At 47.5% G+C, this 17,531-nt stretch overlaps 4 protein-coding genes across 4 annotated transcripts; 2 read left to right on the forward strand and 2 right to left on the reverse strand.

Annotated features, from left to right (window-relative positions):
• Positions 1–98: 98 nt before the first annotated feature.
• BDV38DRAFT_277002 (Zn(II)2Cys6 transcription factor) lies at positions 99–2,511 on the reverse strand (the record flags this gene model as incomplete). The annotated part of the gene is made up of 4 exons (XM_032058386.1): positions 99–551; positions 609–928; positions 986–2,286; positions 2,378–2,511. The coding sequence occupies 4 exons, from the start codon at positions 2,509–2,511 to the stop codon at positions 99–101; spliced, it is 2,208 nt and encodes a 735-aa protein (XP_031920001.1).
• A 1,474-nt stretch (positions 2,512–3,985) lies between these two features.
• Positions 3,986–4,941, forward strand: BDV38DRAFT_267039 (putative 2-deoxy-D-gluconate 3-dehydrogenase; the record flags this gene model as incomplete). Its single annotated transcript, XM_032056515.1, has 3 exons — positions 3,986–4,108; positions 4,188–4,403; positions 4,492–4,941. 3 exons carry the CDS (start codon positions 3,986–3,988, stop codon positions 4,939–4,941), a joined length of 789 nt encoding a protein of 262 aa, XP_031920002.1.
• Positions 4,942–6,559: 1,618 nt separating this feature from the next.
• BDV38DRAFT_4852 (ferric reductase family protein) lies at positions 6,560–9,037 on the forward strand. Its single transcript, XM_032063426.1, has 2 exons — positions 6,560–6,685; positions 6,754–9,037. The coding sequence occupies exon 2, from the start codon at positions 7,144–7,146 to the stop codon at positions 9,025–9,027; it is 1,884 nt and encodes a 627-aa protein (XP_031920003.1). The 5' UTR covers positions 6,560–6,685; positions 6,754–7,143; the 3' UTR covers positions 9,028–9,037.
• Positions 9,038–9,646: 609 nt separating this feature from the next.
• Positions 9,647–14,745, reverse strand: BDV38DRAFT_4948 (pleiotropic drug resistance family ABC transporter). Its single transcript, XM_032063442.1, has 6 exons — positions 13,966–14,745; positions 13,033–13,911; positions 12,730–12,973; positions 11,740–12,669; positions 11,367–11,679; positions 9,647–11,287 (listed from the first exon to the last, which is right to left on the reverse strand). The coding sequence occupies exons 1-6, from the start codon at positions 14,571–14,573 to the stop codon at positions 9,777–9,779; spliced, it is 4,485 nt and encodes a 1,494-aa protein (XP_031920004.1). The 5' UTR covers positions 14,574–14,745; the 3' UTR covers positions 9,647–9,776.
• Between the last annotated feature and the right edge of the window lie 2,786 nt (positions 14,746–17,531).

Consider the following 17,531-nt stretch of genomic DNA (forward strand, 5'->3'; position numbering starts at 1 on the left):
TTGGTTCCATTTCAATCCTCTACTTGGATGGATCGCTTGTTCTCAATAATGGAAAGATAACTTTCTGTTCCAGTCCCGGATAACCATGACTTAGACAACTAGAACAGGAGATTGGTCATATCTCCAGGCCAATTCGGCTGCCAGGCTTGGGAACGGTCCTGCCCTGTCTGATACGGATCGGGGTTCTGGAACGAATCAAACGCCAATGTGTTCGCTCCGGGTAATTGGTCTCCCGAGACGTAGTCCCCAACTGCTTCAAGATCCAACCACGAGAAATCGTTCGCAGGGCTGAATTGCATATAATTACTTTGCTCAGGCAAGCGATGGGGTATAGCGTTACTCTGCACCTGGAAATCACTGCTCTGATGTGTCCCAGCTGGAGAGGCAACTGTCCTAGCCTTAGGCTTCCACAGGAGTTCCAGAAGCCGGGAATAACGTGAGCCGATGTCGTCCGGTCCAGCACTTGCTCGTTTCAATACGTCGGTAGTTCGTGTTACAAGATCGCGCACTTTTGTTTCCTCGCCATTTGGCATTACTCCAAACGATCGAGCCTTGAACTCGAATTAGCCCTGAGACAAGTTTTTCAAACGGAAGCAAAACAACTTTACCTTATACAGAAAAACAGCTGCATAAATTCCGTACAGATAAAATCTGAGAGGCATAAAGTGAAGATGCTTCTCTGGATGCACCAGGTCAACAAGAATTGTCAAGTAAGCCTTAGCGGCATCCACGGATTCATAGATAAACCTGGCATCTTGCATCGATGCCACATCGTTGAAAGTTGATCTTAGATGTTCTCTTTGTGACTGATCATTCTTTAACTTCGACACCATTGATTGGGAAATTGCAGCTTGGAATGCAAAAGCATTAGTGTACAGCCTTAGATATTCATATGAGAGTTGTAAAGTAGCTTGTATGGGCGTAGAACCTGCAACTTGTCAGTGATGGCTAGTTCGCATCGGGCCAGGAAAATCCCTCAACTTACAGGGTAATGAGCCCCAGAGCGACTTCCACCGCAAAATCGCGAGACGAAAATCATCCACGTATTTTACATAGTCCCCCATAAGCATCATTTGGTTGCTTGTCCGCATACCAGAGTAAAGAACGTCATGTACATTCCCATAAAGTTGTGTCAAATCTAAGGTCGCCTGGAAGATTCTCGCGTAATCCTCATCTCCATCTTTGATAGGTTGTAAAGAAGGAAAATCCTGACTGACAAGGCCTGTCATTGGGCCAGGTCCACGAGACCAAAAAGCCCGTCCGATACGGACAGATATTAATCGATCTGAAATGTAGCAGCTGGTCCATGCTAGCCTTCTGCGGGCTTCCGTCTCTGTATCCCCTGAAGGATCACCTCGGAAGGAGGTCCGGTCCAAGCCTAGGAAATAACCTGACCGCAAGGCCAGACCAACATGCATCCATGCGGCTCGATCCTCCTCACCACGACCAACGCGCTCGATGCGTGGACGAAGACCCTGTGGTTCCCATTCGGCAAGTAGAAGAAGGGCCTCCACGGCCTCTACATCACAGTCGGCACCAGCAGCTATTCCCGAGATCAATTCGTGCATATATTTTGAGCAGTATTCATGGATTTCCGGGCGTTCGACTAAATCCTTCGATGCGATTGTAAGTACCGCAGTGAGCAGATGCTTCTCATTTGTAGCGAAGGAATCTAGTGCGCTGCGGTTAAAATATTTCCGCGGCACCAAAGGGAGATACGGGTGAAAATTTTCGGCGTATCGAACAACTAACTGCCATACTGTGCCCGGGTCTAAGGAGCGTGATTGCACTAGTCTGTAAGCCTTAATCCCACTATTCGGTTGAAAGTCGGTTACAGTGCCGTTCTGGAGAGCACCAAATGAGAAGGCGCTGTGGGTTGTGCGCAGAGAATCAGTGTTCGTCTCAGGGGTAGGGCCGTCATCACCTCTTTTGGCAATGCCTGTGAGACACTGCCAAGCATCAGATGGATTCCGCGGGACCGACCCAATTGAAGCCGTATCTTCATCATCTACCGATACTGATGTCGCCGTTGTGGGATTAGGAGGTACAAAAACAACCGGACCAGGGTATGAAGTATTTGTGGACTGGCGATTGTCTGCAGCGGTTGGGCTGATCGATTCGATAACAGGCTCCCGTTGGCCTGGAAGGGTTGTATCTGGGGTGAAGTTCTTCATTTTGTTCTTACGGATACGGCGCCCTCCACGGTTTGAGCTCCCCAAAATACATTCGCGACCATCTCGGAGACACCGTTGGCATGGCGGTACTCCAGGATTGCCGTTACTATCTCTGTAGCCGTCAATTAGCTCATGAGAAGGGAATACCGATTAAATAAAGCTAGCGGCAAGAATTACAGCAACTTCTCAACGGATGGACTTACAAATCGCATTTCGACTTTCGCTGCCTGCAATGCAAACAGGCTCTCGACACGCGCTTCATCAAATGGTCCGAGCGAGATTTCGGCCGCGTCGCCGGTGTGCTTTCCCGCTGCGAGGATTGCTCTTCTTGATCCATATCTGCCCCCGAGCTTAAAAAAAAAAAAAAAAAATTATTCAAGAATGAAAATAGATTGTGGGACGAGGAGGATGGCGGAGAGAAAAATGTCCGACTCAAAATTAGAGGTAACACGTCAGAAGTGACATCTTCATGGACGCAGTGTTGGAGGCAGGTTTTGACAACGCGTCAAGACTAGTAAATAGATTCTGGAGTGCTACTCCCAGTAAACCAAGAAGAGGCCAATTGAAACAGGCTCAGGTTGAAATAAACTGTAGAATAGCGATGGGAAAATAGCTCCGTTGTTCTGGAAATCGACCGGTAAATTGTATTATCTTTGGGGTAATCTTGAAGGCGCTCGTGCTTTCCCCACACAAAGGGTGTTTCTGAATTGATGATCTGTATTATGCAGCATGTATGGAATAAAGCATATCCCCCCGGCCCTGTATTCCAAATTGTCAAGTCAACAGCTAAGATTGATCGGGATGTGTTGCATCTATGGCTAACAGCCTGGAGTTAGTGACCCACGGTTAAAAGCTACCTACCGTTGCGGGTGTTTCAATACTTGGTTTCATACATACATCATACATACATACATCTGTATCATGGTTTGTACAGTTTGATGTGTATAAGGAGCAATAACCCCTGATGAACTGCCTTCGTAGACTAACCTGAGAAGGTTTGAAGTTATTTAGATGAAGACGATCATGAAATGCTTAATTTGCGTCTTCTCACTCATTCCCTTCATCAAGCAACCTCGAAGTTCCTTCTTTCTTCCCAATTAGGCAACTATATAGGTTACTGCTGATGTGAGATTAGCAAGTAAATCTAGTTGACCTGGTATCTCTTGAAGAATCTCAGAAAGCAATGAATATCAGCCGGTTCTTCTAGAGTCTTAATGGCCATGTGCTAGCCCGCTATCTACTAGAGATCTATATAGTCCCTGTCGCTCATTGAGCTTTGGCTACGTGTCACCTTGTCTTTGACCGTAGAATACGCCGGAGTTTGATATCTTCAACAGCTACTTTTGGTAAGTCAGTCGCTCTATACTAGTGACTTTCGCTCAATGGATATTATAATAGTTGATATATGATTATTACCACCACCGATGCCTACCTTTAGTGTGTTATAGTAAACCACAACCTAAATCGAGTGTATCTAATGGTCCCGTAACAGTAATCATACATGGCACGTGCTTTATGGATGCTTGGCGAGGATGGTTCAATTACCGACTGCGGGGAATCGGTGTTTGATCACAGTGCCGGCAATAGGAATATCCGTTTCAGGTAATGCCTCTACTGCCCCGCACGTGGGGGGACATTTATTATGAATGGAAGAAATCAGCGCGATGGCAACAACAAGATCAAAAGAAACTCTTTTATTATTTCCTGGGGACTATCCTGATTCATAACACTTATAAAAGAGCGGGAGCTACAGTCGAAAAGCGGATCCCCAAACTCACATCTTGGACTCTACTTGATACACAGCAATCACCATGTCGGCTTCACTCTTTTCGCTAAGCGGGAAGACCGCTATCGTTACAGGAGGAACGAGAGGAATTGGACAGGCAATGGCTTTTGCGCTTGCAGAGGCTGGCGCTGATATCGTACTGATTCAGGTACGTGCCCCTTGCGACTATTTGATGCCGTATGGCAGGCCATATTAGATATAGGATGCTGACCTATGAGCGATATTAGAGAGACGAATCCAACACTTCCACCCGTGATGAGATCATTAACCGCATTGGCCGGAAAGCCTGGATTCACGTAGCGGAGCTATCTAGTCGGGATGCAATTAAAGGGGTCATTCCGGCGTTAACAAGCCAAGGCCTGAAACCGGAGATTCTGCTGAACTGTGCCGGAATCCAGAGAAGGCACCCGAGCGAGCAATTCCCAGATGAGGACTGGGATGAGGTGAGCTTACCCCTTTTCTCCACGGACCAGATGGTTTTGGTTCCTTCCCGCTGTATGAAAAAGCTAAGGACGGTTGCTGGTTACGTAGGTGATCCAAGTCAATCTGACATCAGTATTTACACTATGCCGTGAATTCGGCGCGTATCTGTTGGCGCGAGATGCATCTGAGTTCCCGACTGGTCGTCGCGGATCTATTATCAATGTTGCTTCCCTCCTGTCATTCCAGGGTGGCATCACTGTCCCTGCCTACGCAGCTTCCAAGGGAGGTATTTCCCAATTGACCAAGGCACTCTCGAATGAGTGGGTCGCCAAGGGCATTAACGTGAACGCTATCGCGCCCGGATACATCGCAACGGATATGAACACGGCTTTGATCAATGATTCGAATCGGAACGCAGGTATAATGGCTAGAATTCCGGCTGGGAGATGGGGCAGCCCCGACGACTTTAAGGGGGTGATTGTGTTCTTGGCTAGTCAGGCAAGCAGCTATATCTCTGGAGAAGTCATCTGCGTTGACGGAGGTTGGATGGGACGGTAAACAAGCATGGCAGAGAAAGCTCCGTATAGAATAGGATTCACATGTACATATTTTCGGAGCCCAAGTTCCGATTTTCTTCTTAATGACTGATAGGCCATGATTTTAACGTTCGAATCAAGAAAGAGATACCACTTCACCGTTCCTACACCTCATTAATTTCGAATGATATAGGTTGTCAACTAGTTGTGTTGTCTTTTGCCTTAGTCATGCCACGTTTTTAGCCATGTTCTGGATATATTGCTGGCATGAGCTAGACTCTGATTAATATTTTTCCATAAGTTCAGGTCCGAGCGCTTAGGGAAACTATTGAATCTCCAGTGCCCCTCGGAGTAAGTTAGCCTTATTTAGCCTTATACCGGCAAAGTCTTTAGGCAATGGAAATCGAGATATTAAGCCTTGGATGGGCCTTCAATTTCAACGGCGTTCCTATTAGGTGAGAAAACTGTTTATTAATCGGGGCTGAATGGGAAAAATTCAGCCCAAGTCGCCAAAGTGGCCAAAGTGGAAAAGCCCACCGTTGTTATGAACAAAACCTGGGCAATAGCAGGGCAAAATAATATTACCCAATATAGGGAATAGATTAAAAAGTCTTGGGACCCGTGACCACCATGTGACTGTTGCCCACTCCGCCCACCAACAGAGACTGGATCGCGAATGCGACCATTGTCTCATTCTGAAGCACCCAAAACTGTCTTGCCAGTCTTGGTTTTACAGGAGCGAACTGCTTTTTCACGATGTGTATGGAGTACTATCCTGTCCACCTTCGCTATTTTCTACCTAACTTTGTCGGTGGGTCATCGATACTACCTACCGAGCAAGTTTTGGCCAATACGAAGCGCGGGTTCCCGTGGACTTCGCGAAACTGAAACACACGCTATGCGCCTTCGTGATCAACTAGGTTCGAACACCTCACGAGAAGTGGCGAGACTCTTGGATCATAATACCTGCAGGCCATGAAGTAGTGGCTGGATGCCTTTCACCTACTCAGCGGCTATAGCCCACAGTTTATACTAGTATCAGTCGGATCCTATCAGCAAGGGTCCGTGGGCCAACTAGAGGACCCCATTCCTCGATGGTGAATGGACCAATTCGCCAAGTCGAAACACCGATCCTCTTCTCATGGACTCCTCCCTGCCGAAATAAGACCGCTTGACGCCTTCCTTAGCGCTAGGAAAAGAACCCTTCATAAGACCACGCCACTTTTGATTGCTAAAAAATTCAGAGGGCTAGTTATTGGTCTTTATTTACCAACCAGCACTATGCAAGCTCAGATCCGCAGTGGTCTCCGTGGTTGCCTTTTAAGGTGAAGATATTCCTAAATTGCAGCGCGGATCCTGATGTCCGGCAACTTTCTTTATCGGCTTCTAAACTCTACATTTCTTCTTTTTCGTCATTCTCTTCCCTATCGCTCGAATTTTTGACGGATTCAGCTGGCTCTGATCACATTTCAACACATTCTCTTGTTGTCTGCTGGTATTAACACTCTTTTAACACTCTTACACGTATTAAAATTGCTGGCAAGTTGGTCAGGGGCTGTCCCCCTTTATCGTCTCCACCAACTGTTCACACTGCCGACATTTGGTCCGTTCGTATCGTAGCTGAAGAGCTTTGTCTTAGTCAATAGACACCCGTTTGGTTCTCTCGCTCTTTTGAGATTTTTACTTATAAGATCCGCTCTTTATTTGTCGTTTGACGCTGAGCGTCCTTTAGCCCCTTGCTGGACTCCTTGATTTAGACTATGCATGTAGGAGGATGCGAGTAAGTAAATTTCGAAGGCCGGATAGCTGCTGATGTCAACTGACTGTGCCTTAGATTTGAATTCACTGGAGAATCCAAATATCTTTTGTCCAACTGAGATACAATCACTCTTGAAAGGAACGTGCCTTTCATTTGCGGACAATCCAATTGTTGGAACAAACACTGAAAGCGGTAGCCTGGTAACACCCGCAACGCATCATCAATATAAAAACATTGTTGCATTCAATCAGCGAAGGGCTGCTGCATTCCACTTGTTCCTCCGCCATCCAACATTCTTTACCACGTCATATTCCATCCGAGGGGTCGACAAAATTAGACTCGGCCTTTGACCATCGGCAATCCTTTATCACCCCTTGATTCACCCTCGTTTTATCTGAACTCATTATAGTATCCCAACTTCAACGATCAGACTTTACTCTTGGCCATAGGGTGCCCCAACTTTCGATGGATGATCTTCGTCGGCACATCATCCCGCGAGGCTATGGGACCAATGCCACGTACGTCTACGAGTTCTCACGAGGGCTAGGTGGTGTCAACGTCCCCCGAGATGTCATTATCACGCGTATTATCTACGTCTCCGTCCTTGCCATCGCGTTTGTTGTCTTCTGTGGTCGGATTGCCCAGATAAGCCATGCTTACCTCCGCCATATCACCTCGTTGAACTCGACCAAAAGGCAACAGACATACTGGAGTATCGAAGAGTCCGACACATGGACGAACATCAAGAAACATCTGCTATATTCGCCTCTCGGCAGGAAAAGACACAATAGAGAAATACAGCTTTCTTCCGCCATCAATGTGGGCACCTTGCCGTCCAGGTTCCAAACGATCCTGATCCTACTGTATGTTGCAAGTCAAGTAGCTTATTGCACGATACTCGACTACCGCGTGAATGAGAAAAAGGCTCTTGTCGCTGAGCTTCGCGGGCGATCAGGAACGTTGGCTGTTCTAAATATGGTCCCACTTTTCCTCCTTGCAGGTCGTAATAACCCACTGATTGCAATCCTGCACATAAGTTTCGACACATACAATTGTCTTCACCGATGGCTCGGCCGCATTGTTGTAATTGAAAGTGTGGTGCACACAATAGCTTGGGCAGTCAATGCAGTCGATGAAGTAAGTGTCTCGGACATGCTAAAGCGCCTATGTGATACGCCTTTCTTCACTTGGGGGTTGGTTGGAACTGTTTCACTGGTCTTCCTCTCGCTTCATTCACCTTCACCGGTCCGACATGCTTTCTATGAAACCTTCTTGCATCTCCACCAGCTTGCTGCCTTGTTGGCTTATGTTGGTGTGTGGCTTCACCTGGATCTCGATGGCTTACCTCAGAAACCCTGGGCCATAGCAATTGCCGCCATTTGGATTTTCGATCGGGCAGCTAGATTTTCCAGACTGTTGTACCTTAACATCTCGCCCAGGAAAGGGGCCACCAAACTCGTTGTCCAGGCTCTCCCTGGTGAGGCCTGCAAGGTGACGTTTCACTTGCCCAAGCACGTTCACATTAACCCCGGGAGCCACGTGTATACTTACATCCCAAGCGTCTCCTTGTGGATGTCCCATCCGTTCTCGGTTGCTTGGGTTGACCCCTGCAGCTCTGTAACAAATGCAGCAGAACCGGAAAAGTTCGCCAAAAGCCCAAGCTCTACCGGAAGCGTGAGTCCATCGCTCCTTGAGAAACAACCGGTGGTTGATTTGGACGCCTATATGAGAGAAAGTCAAGAGCCAACATCTGTCTCTCTGATCGTAAGTGCTCGCCAAGGTATGACGAGGAAGCTATACAACAAAGCCCTCATTGCGCCCAATCAAATACTACACCTCTCAGGATACATCGAAGGACCGTACAGATCGCACGTCTCCAACATGGGTAGCTATGGTACCGCCGTACTCTTCTCTGCCGGCGCAGGTATCACCCACCATATGCTGTATGTCCGCGACCTGATCATTCGCGCGTCCGAAGGCCGTGTAGCCACGCAAAAAGTCTACCTTGTCTGGTCCGTGCGTAGCACAGAGCATCTCGCCTGGGTGCAAGAGTGGATGGATGAAATTCTTCGCCTCCCTGGTCGCCGTGACATCCTGACAATTAAGCTCTTCGTCTCAAAACCAAAGAGCAGCCGTGAGATCGTTTCACCCAGCGCCACCGTCCAAATGTTCCCGGGTCGGTGTCGTCCCCATGTCGTCCTGGATGAGGTCATCCCCAACCGCGTGGGAGCCACCATCGTTTCCGTTTGTGGACCAGGCGCATTCGCAGACGAGGTTCGTGCTGCTGCCCGAGATAACATCGGCAAGGGCGCGGTCGTGGATTTCGTCGAGGAGGCATTTACATGGTGACACCGTCTCGTCTGTCTACCTACAACTGCTCTATATCAACATTTTTCTTCTTGTTTAAAATTTTGTCTGTAGAATATTTTTTCATCCTCGTAATCTCTACCCTCCTGTGTGTCTGTCTTGTATCAGACAATCTAGGCGTTTCGGCCGTGGTCTGTATTTCCGTCAATACAATGGATGCTTTAAACATTTATTGAAAGAAACCGCTATTTTAGAAAAATCGAGAGTTGACTCACCATATTAAAAATTCAATTTAAGTCACAAAGATGGACTATCTCTACCAAATCTTACAGATAAAAAACATTTAAAATGGGGGAGAAAATACAGATTTGTGCTATATTGTATTAGATTCGAGATGTATTGTATGTAGCTATAGTTGCCTTCTAGACATGTCCATGCAAGTCTAACAGAGGAGTAAATCACCCATATGTCCGATGAAAACAAAGAACCATAAATAACCCAAGCCCAAGGCAAGGAAATCGGATATATCATACAAAGACATGTACAAAGAAGCAAGAAAAAATGAACAGGAAAATAGAGGAGAGCATCAAACGTGATATGGTGGTATATATGTTAAATCAGAATTCATGGTTCATAACCAGAGAAACAGAAGAAAACCTCGACTCTCTTATACATCAAGGTATCAGAGATTCGCAAATTATTTTATTCCAGAAAGATATATCCAGAAAGAAAAGAAGAAAGATTAAGACAAGAAAACAAAAAGAGGAACCATATTTAGGATCCACTTTTTTTTAGTTCTTAGATCTCGAGCCCTTAGGCACACGGGCAAGCCAGTAAATGAACACCGCGGCGGCGATGTTGAAGACGATGAAGGCCCACATGATACCGAAGTTGCGCCACCGGTCCTCGTAGTAACTGCTGACCGCAGACAAAAAGGTATCCGTGCTCGAGATCTGACAGAAGGAACAGGAATCAGTAGCATTGTTGTTTTCCAGGTAGCCGCCGAAGCTTCCGATGTAATCGCCCATGTAGTCGTAGCAGGTGGTGTTGGCTGGCGGGGTGAGGTGCAGGAATTCGACCTTTTCGCAGATGGCGGTGGTGCGACCGACACCTGTTGAGAGCATTCCTGATACTAAGTATGTGAATGGGGAGACACGGTACATAAAGATCCAGAAGCCGGGGAGGTTCTGGGGGGTAGCGAGGACACCACAGAAGATCAGACACAGGGAGAAAAGCAAGTTTGCAAGGTTACCACCTGTCTCGGCGAGCTCAATACCAGCGATCATCATGTGCGCGAAGGTGGAGGTGAAGAGAAGGAAGGAGAGAATCAGGAGCCACATAAGGGCCCCACGCTCGTGGACACTGTCGGTGGGTTCGGCGTTGCGGTAGAGACCAATTGGGTAGTACCAGCAGACGAAGATAATGACACTCATAAGGGCATTCCAGGGGAGTTCGACCAGGATATTGGCTGTCATGAATGCTTTCCAGGAGTATGCCTTGGAAGGTCTCTCACGAGCCTCGTAGAGAGCACGTTGGGTGACGAAGTTGGGCATAATTTGTTGGACAAGATTACCGAAGATAGTCATCAACATAAAGATACTGAACATCTGGTTTTGAAGACCCTGTCTGCTGTTTTCTGCGTGGAAGAAGGAGAAACCGATGTAGAGAGATGTGAGAATGCAGAGAATTGCCTTAGAGTAGATGTAGACTGGTGTCCGCCAGTACTGGGAGAACACGCGGGCCAGACACTCGTACAGCTGGACACTGAAGGGTGCGGCGAATTCCTTGAAGCTATTCTCATCGCTGTGAGAAGGATCAACTGATTTCTGCGAAAGTGTGGATTTCAGCTCTGCAAGGTGGTCGCGGACAGCTCCGCGCTCAGGGCTATCACGCCAAACGGCAGGCCAGTCAATATCGCTGTGGGATCCGGGAGCTGCACCAATGACTTCGAGCATCCATTCAGCCGGGTTTGCCTCAACGGGGAGTTTCGGGGCACCGTTTCGTTCGAAATAGCTCGCGAGAGTCGATGATCTGTCTCCAATTTCACCGAAATATACGGTCCTACCACCTTTGGCCAAGAACAGTAGACGGTCAAAGCGCTGGAAGAGCATAGCGGAAGGCTGATGAATGGTGCACAGGATGGCTTGACCATGCTTAGTCAAGGTATCGATAAGATCAAGAATAGACCAGGAAGTTTGACTGTCCAGACCGGACGTGGGCTCGTCGAGGAACAGAAGCAGCTGGGGCTTGGCAGCCAATTCAACACCGATGGTTAGACGTTTCCGCTGCTCAACATTCAGACCTGTGCTGCATTAGACATGAACGAAGTATAGAACTGCATAGAAAGTAGGAGAATGTAGGCATGAGGGACGGAAAATTACCTTCACCAGGAACACCAACCACCGCATCTGCGTACGCTTCCATTCCAAGCAGTTTAATCACCTCTTCGACATAATCGAGCTTTTCCTGACGGCTAACATGTTCAGGCTGGCGAAGGATAGCACTGAATTTCAAGGCCTCGCGCACAGTGGTGGTATGAAGGTGAAGATCTTGTTGCTGAACATAGCCCGTCTTTCGCTGGAAGGATTGGTCGCGTAGGCGGCCATCGACCAGCATCTCACCACTTACTACACCCATTGTCACACGAGTAGCAAGTACATCCAGAAGTGTTGTTTTACCAGCGCCAGAAACGCCCTATAGGACAATGTAAGCAGCAGAAAAAGGAACATAACGAGGCCGCGACCGGAAGCTTACCATGAGAGCGGTACAAGTACCGGGCTTGACCCAGCCATCGACATGATCGAGAATGCGCCGAGGCTCACCCTTGATCTTGATGTCGTAGCACACATCCTGCCAGTGGAAAATGGCCTCTTGTCTCTGAATCGCAGCACCTGCGCCATCACTGGAATCGTTTGTCTTCTCGGTGGCAGATACTTCGTTGTGGGTCTCGACATCAGCCGCACCACGAGAATAATGACCGCGGCGGAAGAGTAGAACTTCACCCTTGGACTTAGCCTCCGAAATGAACTCAGTGGCAGTCAAATAGGTGGTCATGAAGAACACCATGAAGGCAATCATGATACCCAGGTTTCTCCATTTGTGGCTCTCGTAGTATTGGAAACTCTGCTCGAGGTAGTCGTCACCATAAACATATTCGGAACCAGCAACAGCACCGACTGTAGAGCAAATCTTATTCGCCAGAGAGGCACCTGGATAGTTCGGGACAAGCTCTGCGTTAGAGCATTTCCATTTGGTGTTGTGAAATTCATTAACCATCAAGCTTTCGAATCCATAGGCAATGGGATCAAGGTAGTTCATCCATCGCGACCAGCCAAGCATGTTCCGAGTAGGGATGGTGAAACCGGTATAGATAACCAAACCCAGAATAAGGATGGCGGCAGGCACCAAAGCTTGAGAGAGGGTCCTGGACGAAGCGGCTATCGTACGGAAAAGCATGGACATGGTCATGGTAGTCATAAAAGTAAATAGAAGAAACACGAAGAACGGACCCGGTTCACGGCGAAGATTCGTCATAAAATAAAGGGTGATGTTGAACGTTATTGCATTTGTGATCTTGTAGGGCATGTCACAAAGCATAGAGGCGATAGCTTCAGCGAACGGATGATACATTGCGTAACGGGCCTGCTTCTCAACAATGGGACGCTGTGCGTACAGAGTCAAAATCTGCGTAGTGCGCTGGTTAGTGTTGCCTCAGAGCTAACGAGGGTAAAGAACTGCACATACCTCGAGCGCACTGGAAAATGCGTTTAGCAACACGGCAAAGAAAAGTAAAGCACCACGCGAATAGAAACTTGACGTATCATGCTGCAGATTGTAGAAGACACTTCCAATAATCAAGGCCATGATGAAATTTCCAATCAATTGACTCATGGTCAAACTGGAATCACCCTTCAGACGTTGAAAGCCGCGGATCATGCAGAGTCTGACCTGTTCATAGATGGAAACCGTATACGGAGATCCCACGCGCCTACAGGAAGATAAGATTAACAACCAGGGGAATTTCTTACATCTTGCCAATGAACTTACTGGTTCTTCGCCTGCATTGCTCTGCGGGACTCAACAAACTTCTGAACGGATTCACCACCCAGGGGGAATTCCCGGTTGTATTCTTCGATTTCCCTTATCAATTTCGCGTGTGCCTCGCTGTTCTTCCAGGCAGCAGCGAATTCATCTGGTGTTCGTGGAACTTTGCCCTCGTAGCCCTTCCTCACAATACGTTCAGATGGACTGGTAAGGGAGGTAAGGAAATCGGCAGTCGTTTGACGTTCCGGACATTCGAATCCCATGTTAGTGAAGAATTCCTTTGCTTCATCTGTGCGGCCAAAGTAGATCTGTCTGCCTTCATACAAGACAGTCACTTTGTCGAAAACATCGTAAGCGCTCTGAGAAGCCTGGTAGATAGCCACAGCGACTGTAGCACCAGCATATTTCGTCATCAGATTTAGGGTCTTGCAAAACTCCAAGGCGTTTGCACTATCCAGACCACGGGTACTGTTATCCCAACACTGAAGAGGACTACCGCTGAGAGTTGCCTCTGCAATACTGACACGCTTTCGTTCACCACCACTGACACCGCGGACAAAGTCATTACCGACTCTTGTGTTAATGGTATGCGTGAGACCAAGCATGGCCATCACAACATCGCGCATATGGATGGCATATTGCTCTTTCGAGACACCGGGGAATCGATTCCGTGGACAACGAGTAAGTGCAGCGAACTTTAAGGTATCACCAACAGACAGCTGAGGAAAGTGGACATCGGTTTCGGCGTTATAGATAGCTTCACCACGGAATTGTCTCCGCATTTGTTTGGCGGGAATACCCTGATAATTCAATTCTGATTTGTCGTCCATATAGATACCATTCATCTCACCAGCAAGTGTTTTCAAGAAAGTCGAGCACCCACTTTTGCTTTGATTAGCATGTTACACTATTATGAATAGTGGAGAAAATCCTTACCTTCCAGGTCGTCCCAGCACGACCAACATCTCACCACTCTTCACCAGGCCATCAAAGTCGCGTAGAATCTGAATCTTCTGCTTACCGGTGCCAGTGATCGCACGGAACAGGGCACCAACTTGAAGGACCATGTTGAACACATCCTTTTGATAATCCGTCGGACTTCCATAACCGTGAACACTGAGGTTGCGGAACGAGACACCGGCTTCCCGTCTGGGGTGTCTTTCAGGATCACGAGACGTAAGGGCTAACAGGTTCTTCATCCAGTTTTTTGCCTTGAAGTTGGGGCCGAGAGGGTTCAATGTGGAATCCTCCTTGGTTTCCAGGAATGGGTTCTCCGCATTCTGGCTGACAGAGAACCTCGTCGATTGCCGGGTCAGTTGCTGCGCCAAGCGGGTGACCTCCGCTTCTGCGATCTGCTCATCGTATTTGGATTCGTCTTTGCCGAGTTTTTCCAGGGCGGTTTCGGACGTTCTTGCGCTGTCATTGTCTTCGAAGATAGGCAATGGCTCCCCTCCGCTCACAGGAGCTGCGCCCTCGGCTTCCCCTTGAGCGCCGACTGTTCGAGCGGGGTTGAGATTAGGATTTATAGTCCCCAAAAGAGACATAGTGGTTAGAAGGTAGAGACGTCCAGTCTCGAGGTAGTATTAAGAGGTACTAAAAAGGGAAAGCAGAAGACCGTGCGGGGGTATAAGGGGTATATATTAGTATATAGATATTATTATAAGCGTTCGTCCATGTGTTCAGATCTGTAAAAGAAAAGAACGTAAATAATCAAAAGGAGGAGAAAGGAAGGGGGCCCTCCCAATAATAAAGGTCCCAAATTCCAATGACGAACCCCCGGAATGGAACCTAACGCCGTCCATACTTAGTACCTACGGTAAACTCCGTATTAGTCTCTTATTTCCATGTCAGACTATAAAAGAATATAATAAAAAAACTAGGATGATCAGAGTCTGGGCCACTCGTCAAATTTAACTCCAGCGAATGAGAATAAAGAATTAAACGAGGAAGCGAATCGGGTCCTGGAAATTTAGGCGTCCGGACCCATCGACAAGACGGCAGAGCCGAATATTTCTCTCCCGCTGCGTACAGCACAACCGGGTCACAGGATAAGCGAATCCCGTTCTTATTCTGGTAAGTACAGCACCACTGGCCAGCTCCGTTTGACATTTACGGGGCGTGTCCCTGGGAGAGCTACTACGAGCTTTTCCGCTTAAGGCTGACTCGATCCATGTGTCTGAGAACAGATTGCCTAATGACTCATGGTTACTCCGTTGGCGGTCATTGATAGTCATCATGATTCCTGGAAGCACCTTAACGGTTATAATTTATCCTACGCAATTGATTGGCGATCCCGTGTATGTAGGACAACACATCCAGTGGAGGCTCAATCAATATCAACTTACATCATGTTACACCGACATTGATCACAATTGAATTGTGTTTTGAAAGGAACACAAAAGAGAACGGTTGTGTTACATAGTAGGGTTGCGCAATGAGCTTGATATGACCATTAGTCGAGAAGACATCGAATGTGGAACGCCTCGTAAGATTCGTATTCCCGTACCGATAAGCACAATATAGCCAGAAAAGGCAAAGGGGGTGGCCAGAAAATTCTCCGTTGCAGTCGAAAAACGTGGTTAATAAAGGTTTTCCGAGTCTGATGAACCTTGAAACCTGGTGCATTGACCCTAATGAGTTTAGTCCCGGTAGCAAGTGGGGCGGGAACTGCGAAATCCGAAGTCCGGGTTGTTCGCCTCTTCGCCTCTTTTACGGTACAGTATCGGGTGCACCAGATCCGAGATCCTTCAGCGCTGCAAGTGTATTAACATCTTATTCTAGCTGCATTCCAGCGGTTGCCCCTTTTGGACGGCTGATGTATGCCCCGATAACCTAAAGATGATGTTTTCATCTTATCTATCCAACCATGCATCTGTACATATACACTTTCTACACCGACCCCCAATGTTTTCCCATCAACGGATGTTATTCCCCCCCCAACATATGTATACCCCAGGCCCTCATGACCGCGGTTGAACAGATAACGTTCATGACAGATCAGACCCATCTAAAATCCGAAGCTTCTTAAGATTTGGATCAGAACATGGTCATGGCGCACTACCTCCATATGGAAACTAATAACACCTCGGGTGACCACACTACCCGATTGTACCCTTAATCACGATTTTATTTCTCTTGCTATACGCTTATAATCTGGAGATCGGGCGAAGCTAAGGCATCCAATGTGCGCTATGGTCTACGTATCAACTTGGTGCCTAACCGACGTTACATAATAGAGATCAGGCTCTGGTTAATTCGACCATGATTGCGCTTATCGAAGTCCAAGCTCTGTATATCGGGATCTGTCACATCTGGGCCTTGTTGGTTACACTGCCACCTGGTATACATCACAATATAGTATAACATATCATCTTGATACATACACCGACAGTAGTGGCACAAAGTTAAGCCTAAATATACAGGGCATAAGCTTGCCTATACAGGTGGAAACCTCGGGGACCCCAAGGCATAGTGGAAATAAGGCTAGTTGGATGTAAAACACGGCTGCTGGGCTGGTATTACATAGGTATATGCCGAGGATTCAAATGTCTTGCCCCTTGTGACCTACGGTAGTAGGGTTGAGGGAGGTTCCGGTTGAACTAAGGCTTGTCCCGTACCCAGGCCCTACTCCGATTTTACCCTGCCCAAGTGCAGCACGCCATCTTATCAAGAGTATTGCCACGCCAACTTGACTGACCGCAAGATAGATATTTCAGTGGCGATATCTTACCAGTTATGCGGTTCTAGACATTCTAATATGTTCATTAACACGAACATATACCTGTTTGTTAGCCTCTTCGTTTTGGTGGTGTCCAGGAGGGGTTCATCTGAGATTGCCAGCAGCCAAGGCTGCTGCACATGACGACCTCGGCGAAGACCTCGTCTTCATTGAAAGGAATGGTGCGGTGGAAGTAAATATTGCTCTTATGGTGGCGTACCTAGTTAGTATTGGCAATTTAGTTTGTTTGTTTCTAGAGTTCTCCGTGATATTATAAAGTATGTGATTTCCATATAGATATTGTGTACGGAGTAACTAGTTGTTGAAGATATTTAAATCATCCTGCGCGATAGCGATATGAAGAACACGCCACCAACAGCCCACCATTTCTGCAAAGGGTGCATGCAGGACTATGGGTCAAGGTCTCACGGCAGCTTTCATTTGATCTTCAAGTTCTACGGGCTCATCGACCTTGTTTCTTGTATCCTAGTGAGGAGCTACATCCAATTATTTTCTTTACCAACATAGGTATCACTTGGAACAACTGCTATGCCTATATCAACGATGCCGACACGCTTATTTTGTAACTTGGTGGAAATGAGATCCTTCTTGCTGCCTCTATTCACGGTATAGTCCCCGAAGCGAGGTAGGGAGGCTCTGTCCCTGGGAGGCGTTAAAACCACGGAGTTCGGCACAAGAATGGCCAATTGCTGTGAACTTTGGCGGTAATAGACCGGAAGCCGCCACCTAGGGGTCAATGCTAGGCCATCGTAGTGTCACTCTA

Source organism: Aspergillus pseudotamarii (genome assembly GCF_009193445.1).
Source record: "Aspergillus pseudotamarii strain CBS 117625 unplaced genomic scaffold BDV38scaffold_1, whole genome shotgun sequence".
Lineage (NCBI taxonomy): Eukaryota > Fungi > Ascomycota > Eurotiomycetes > Eurotiales > Aspergillaceae > Aspergillus > Aspergillus pseudotamarii.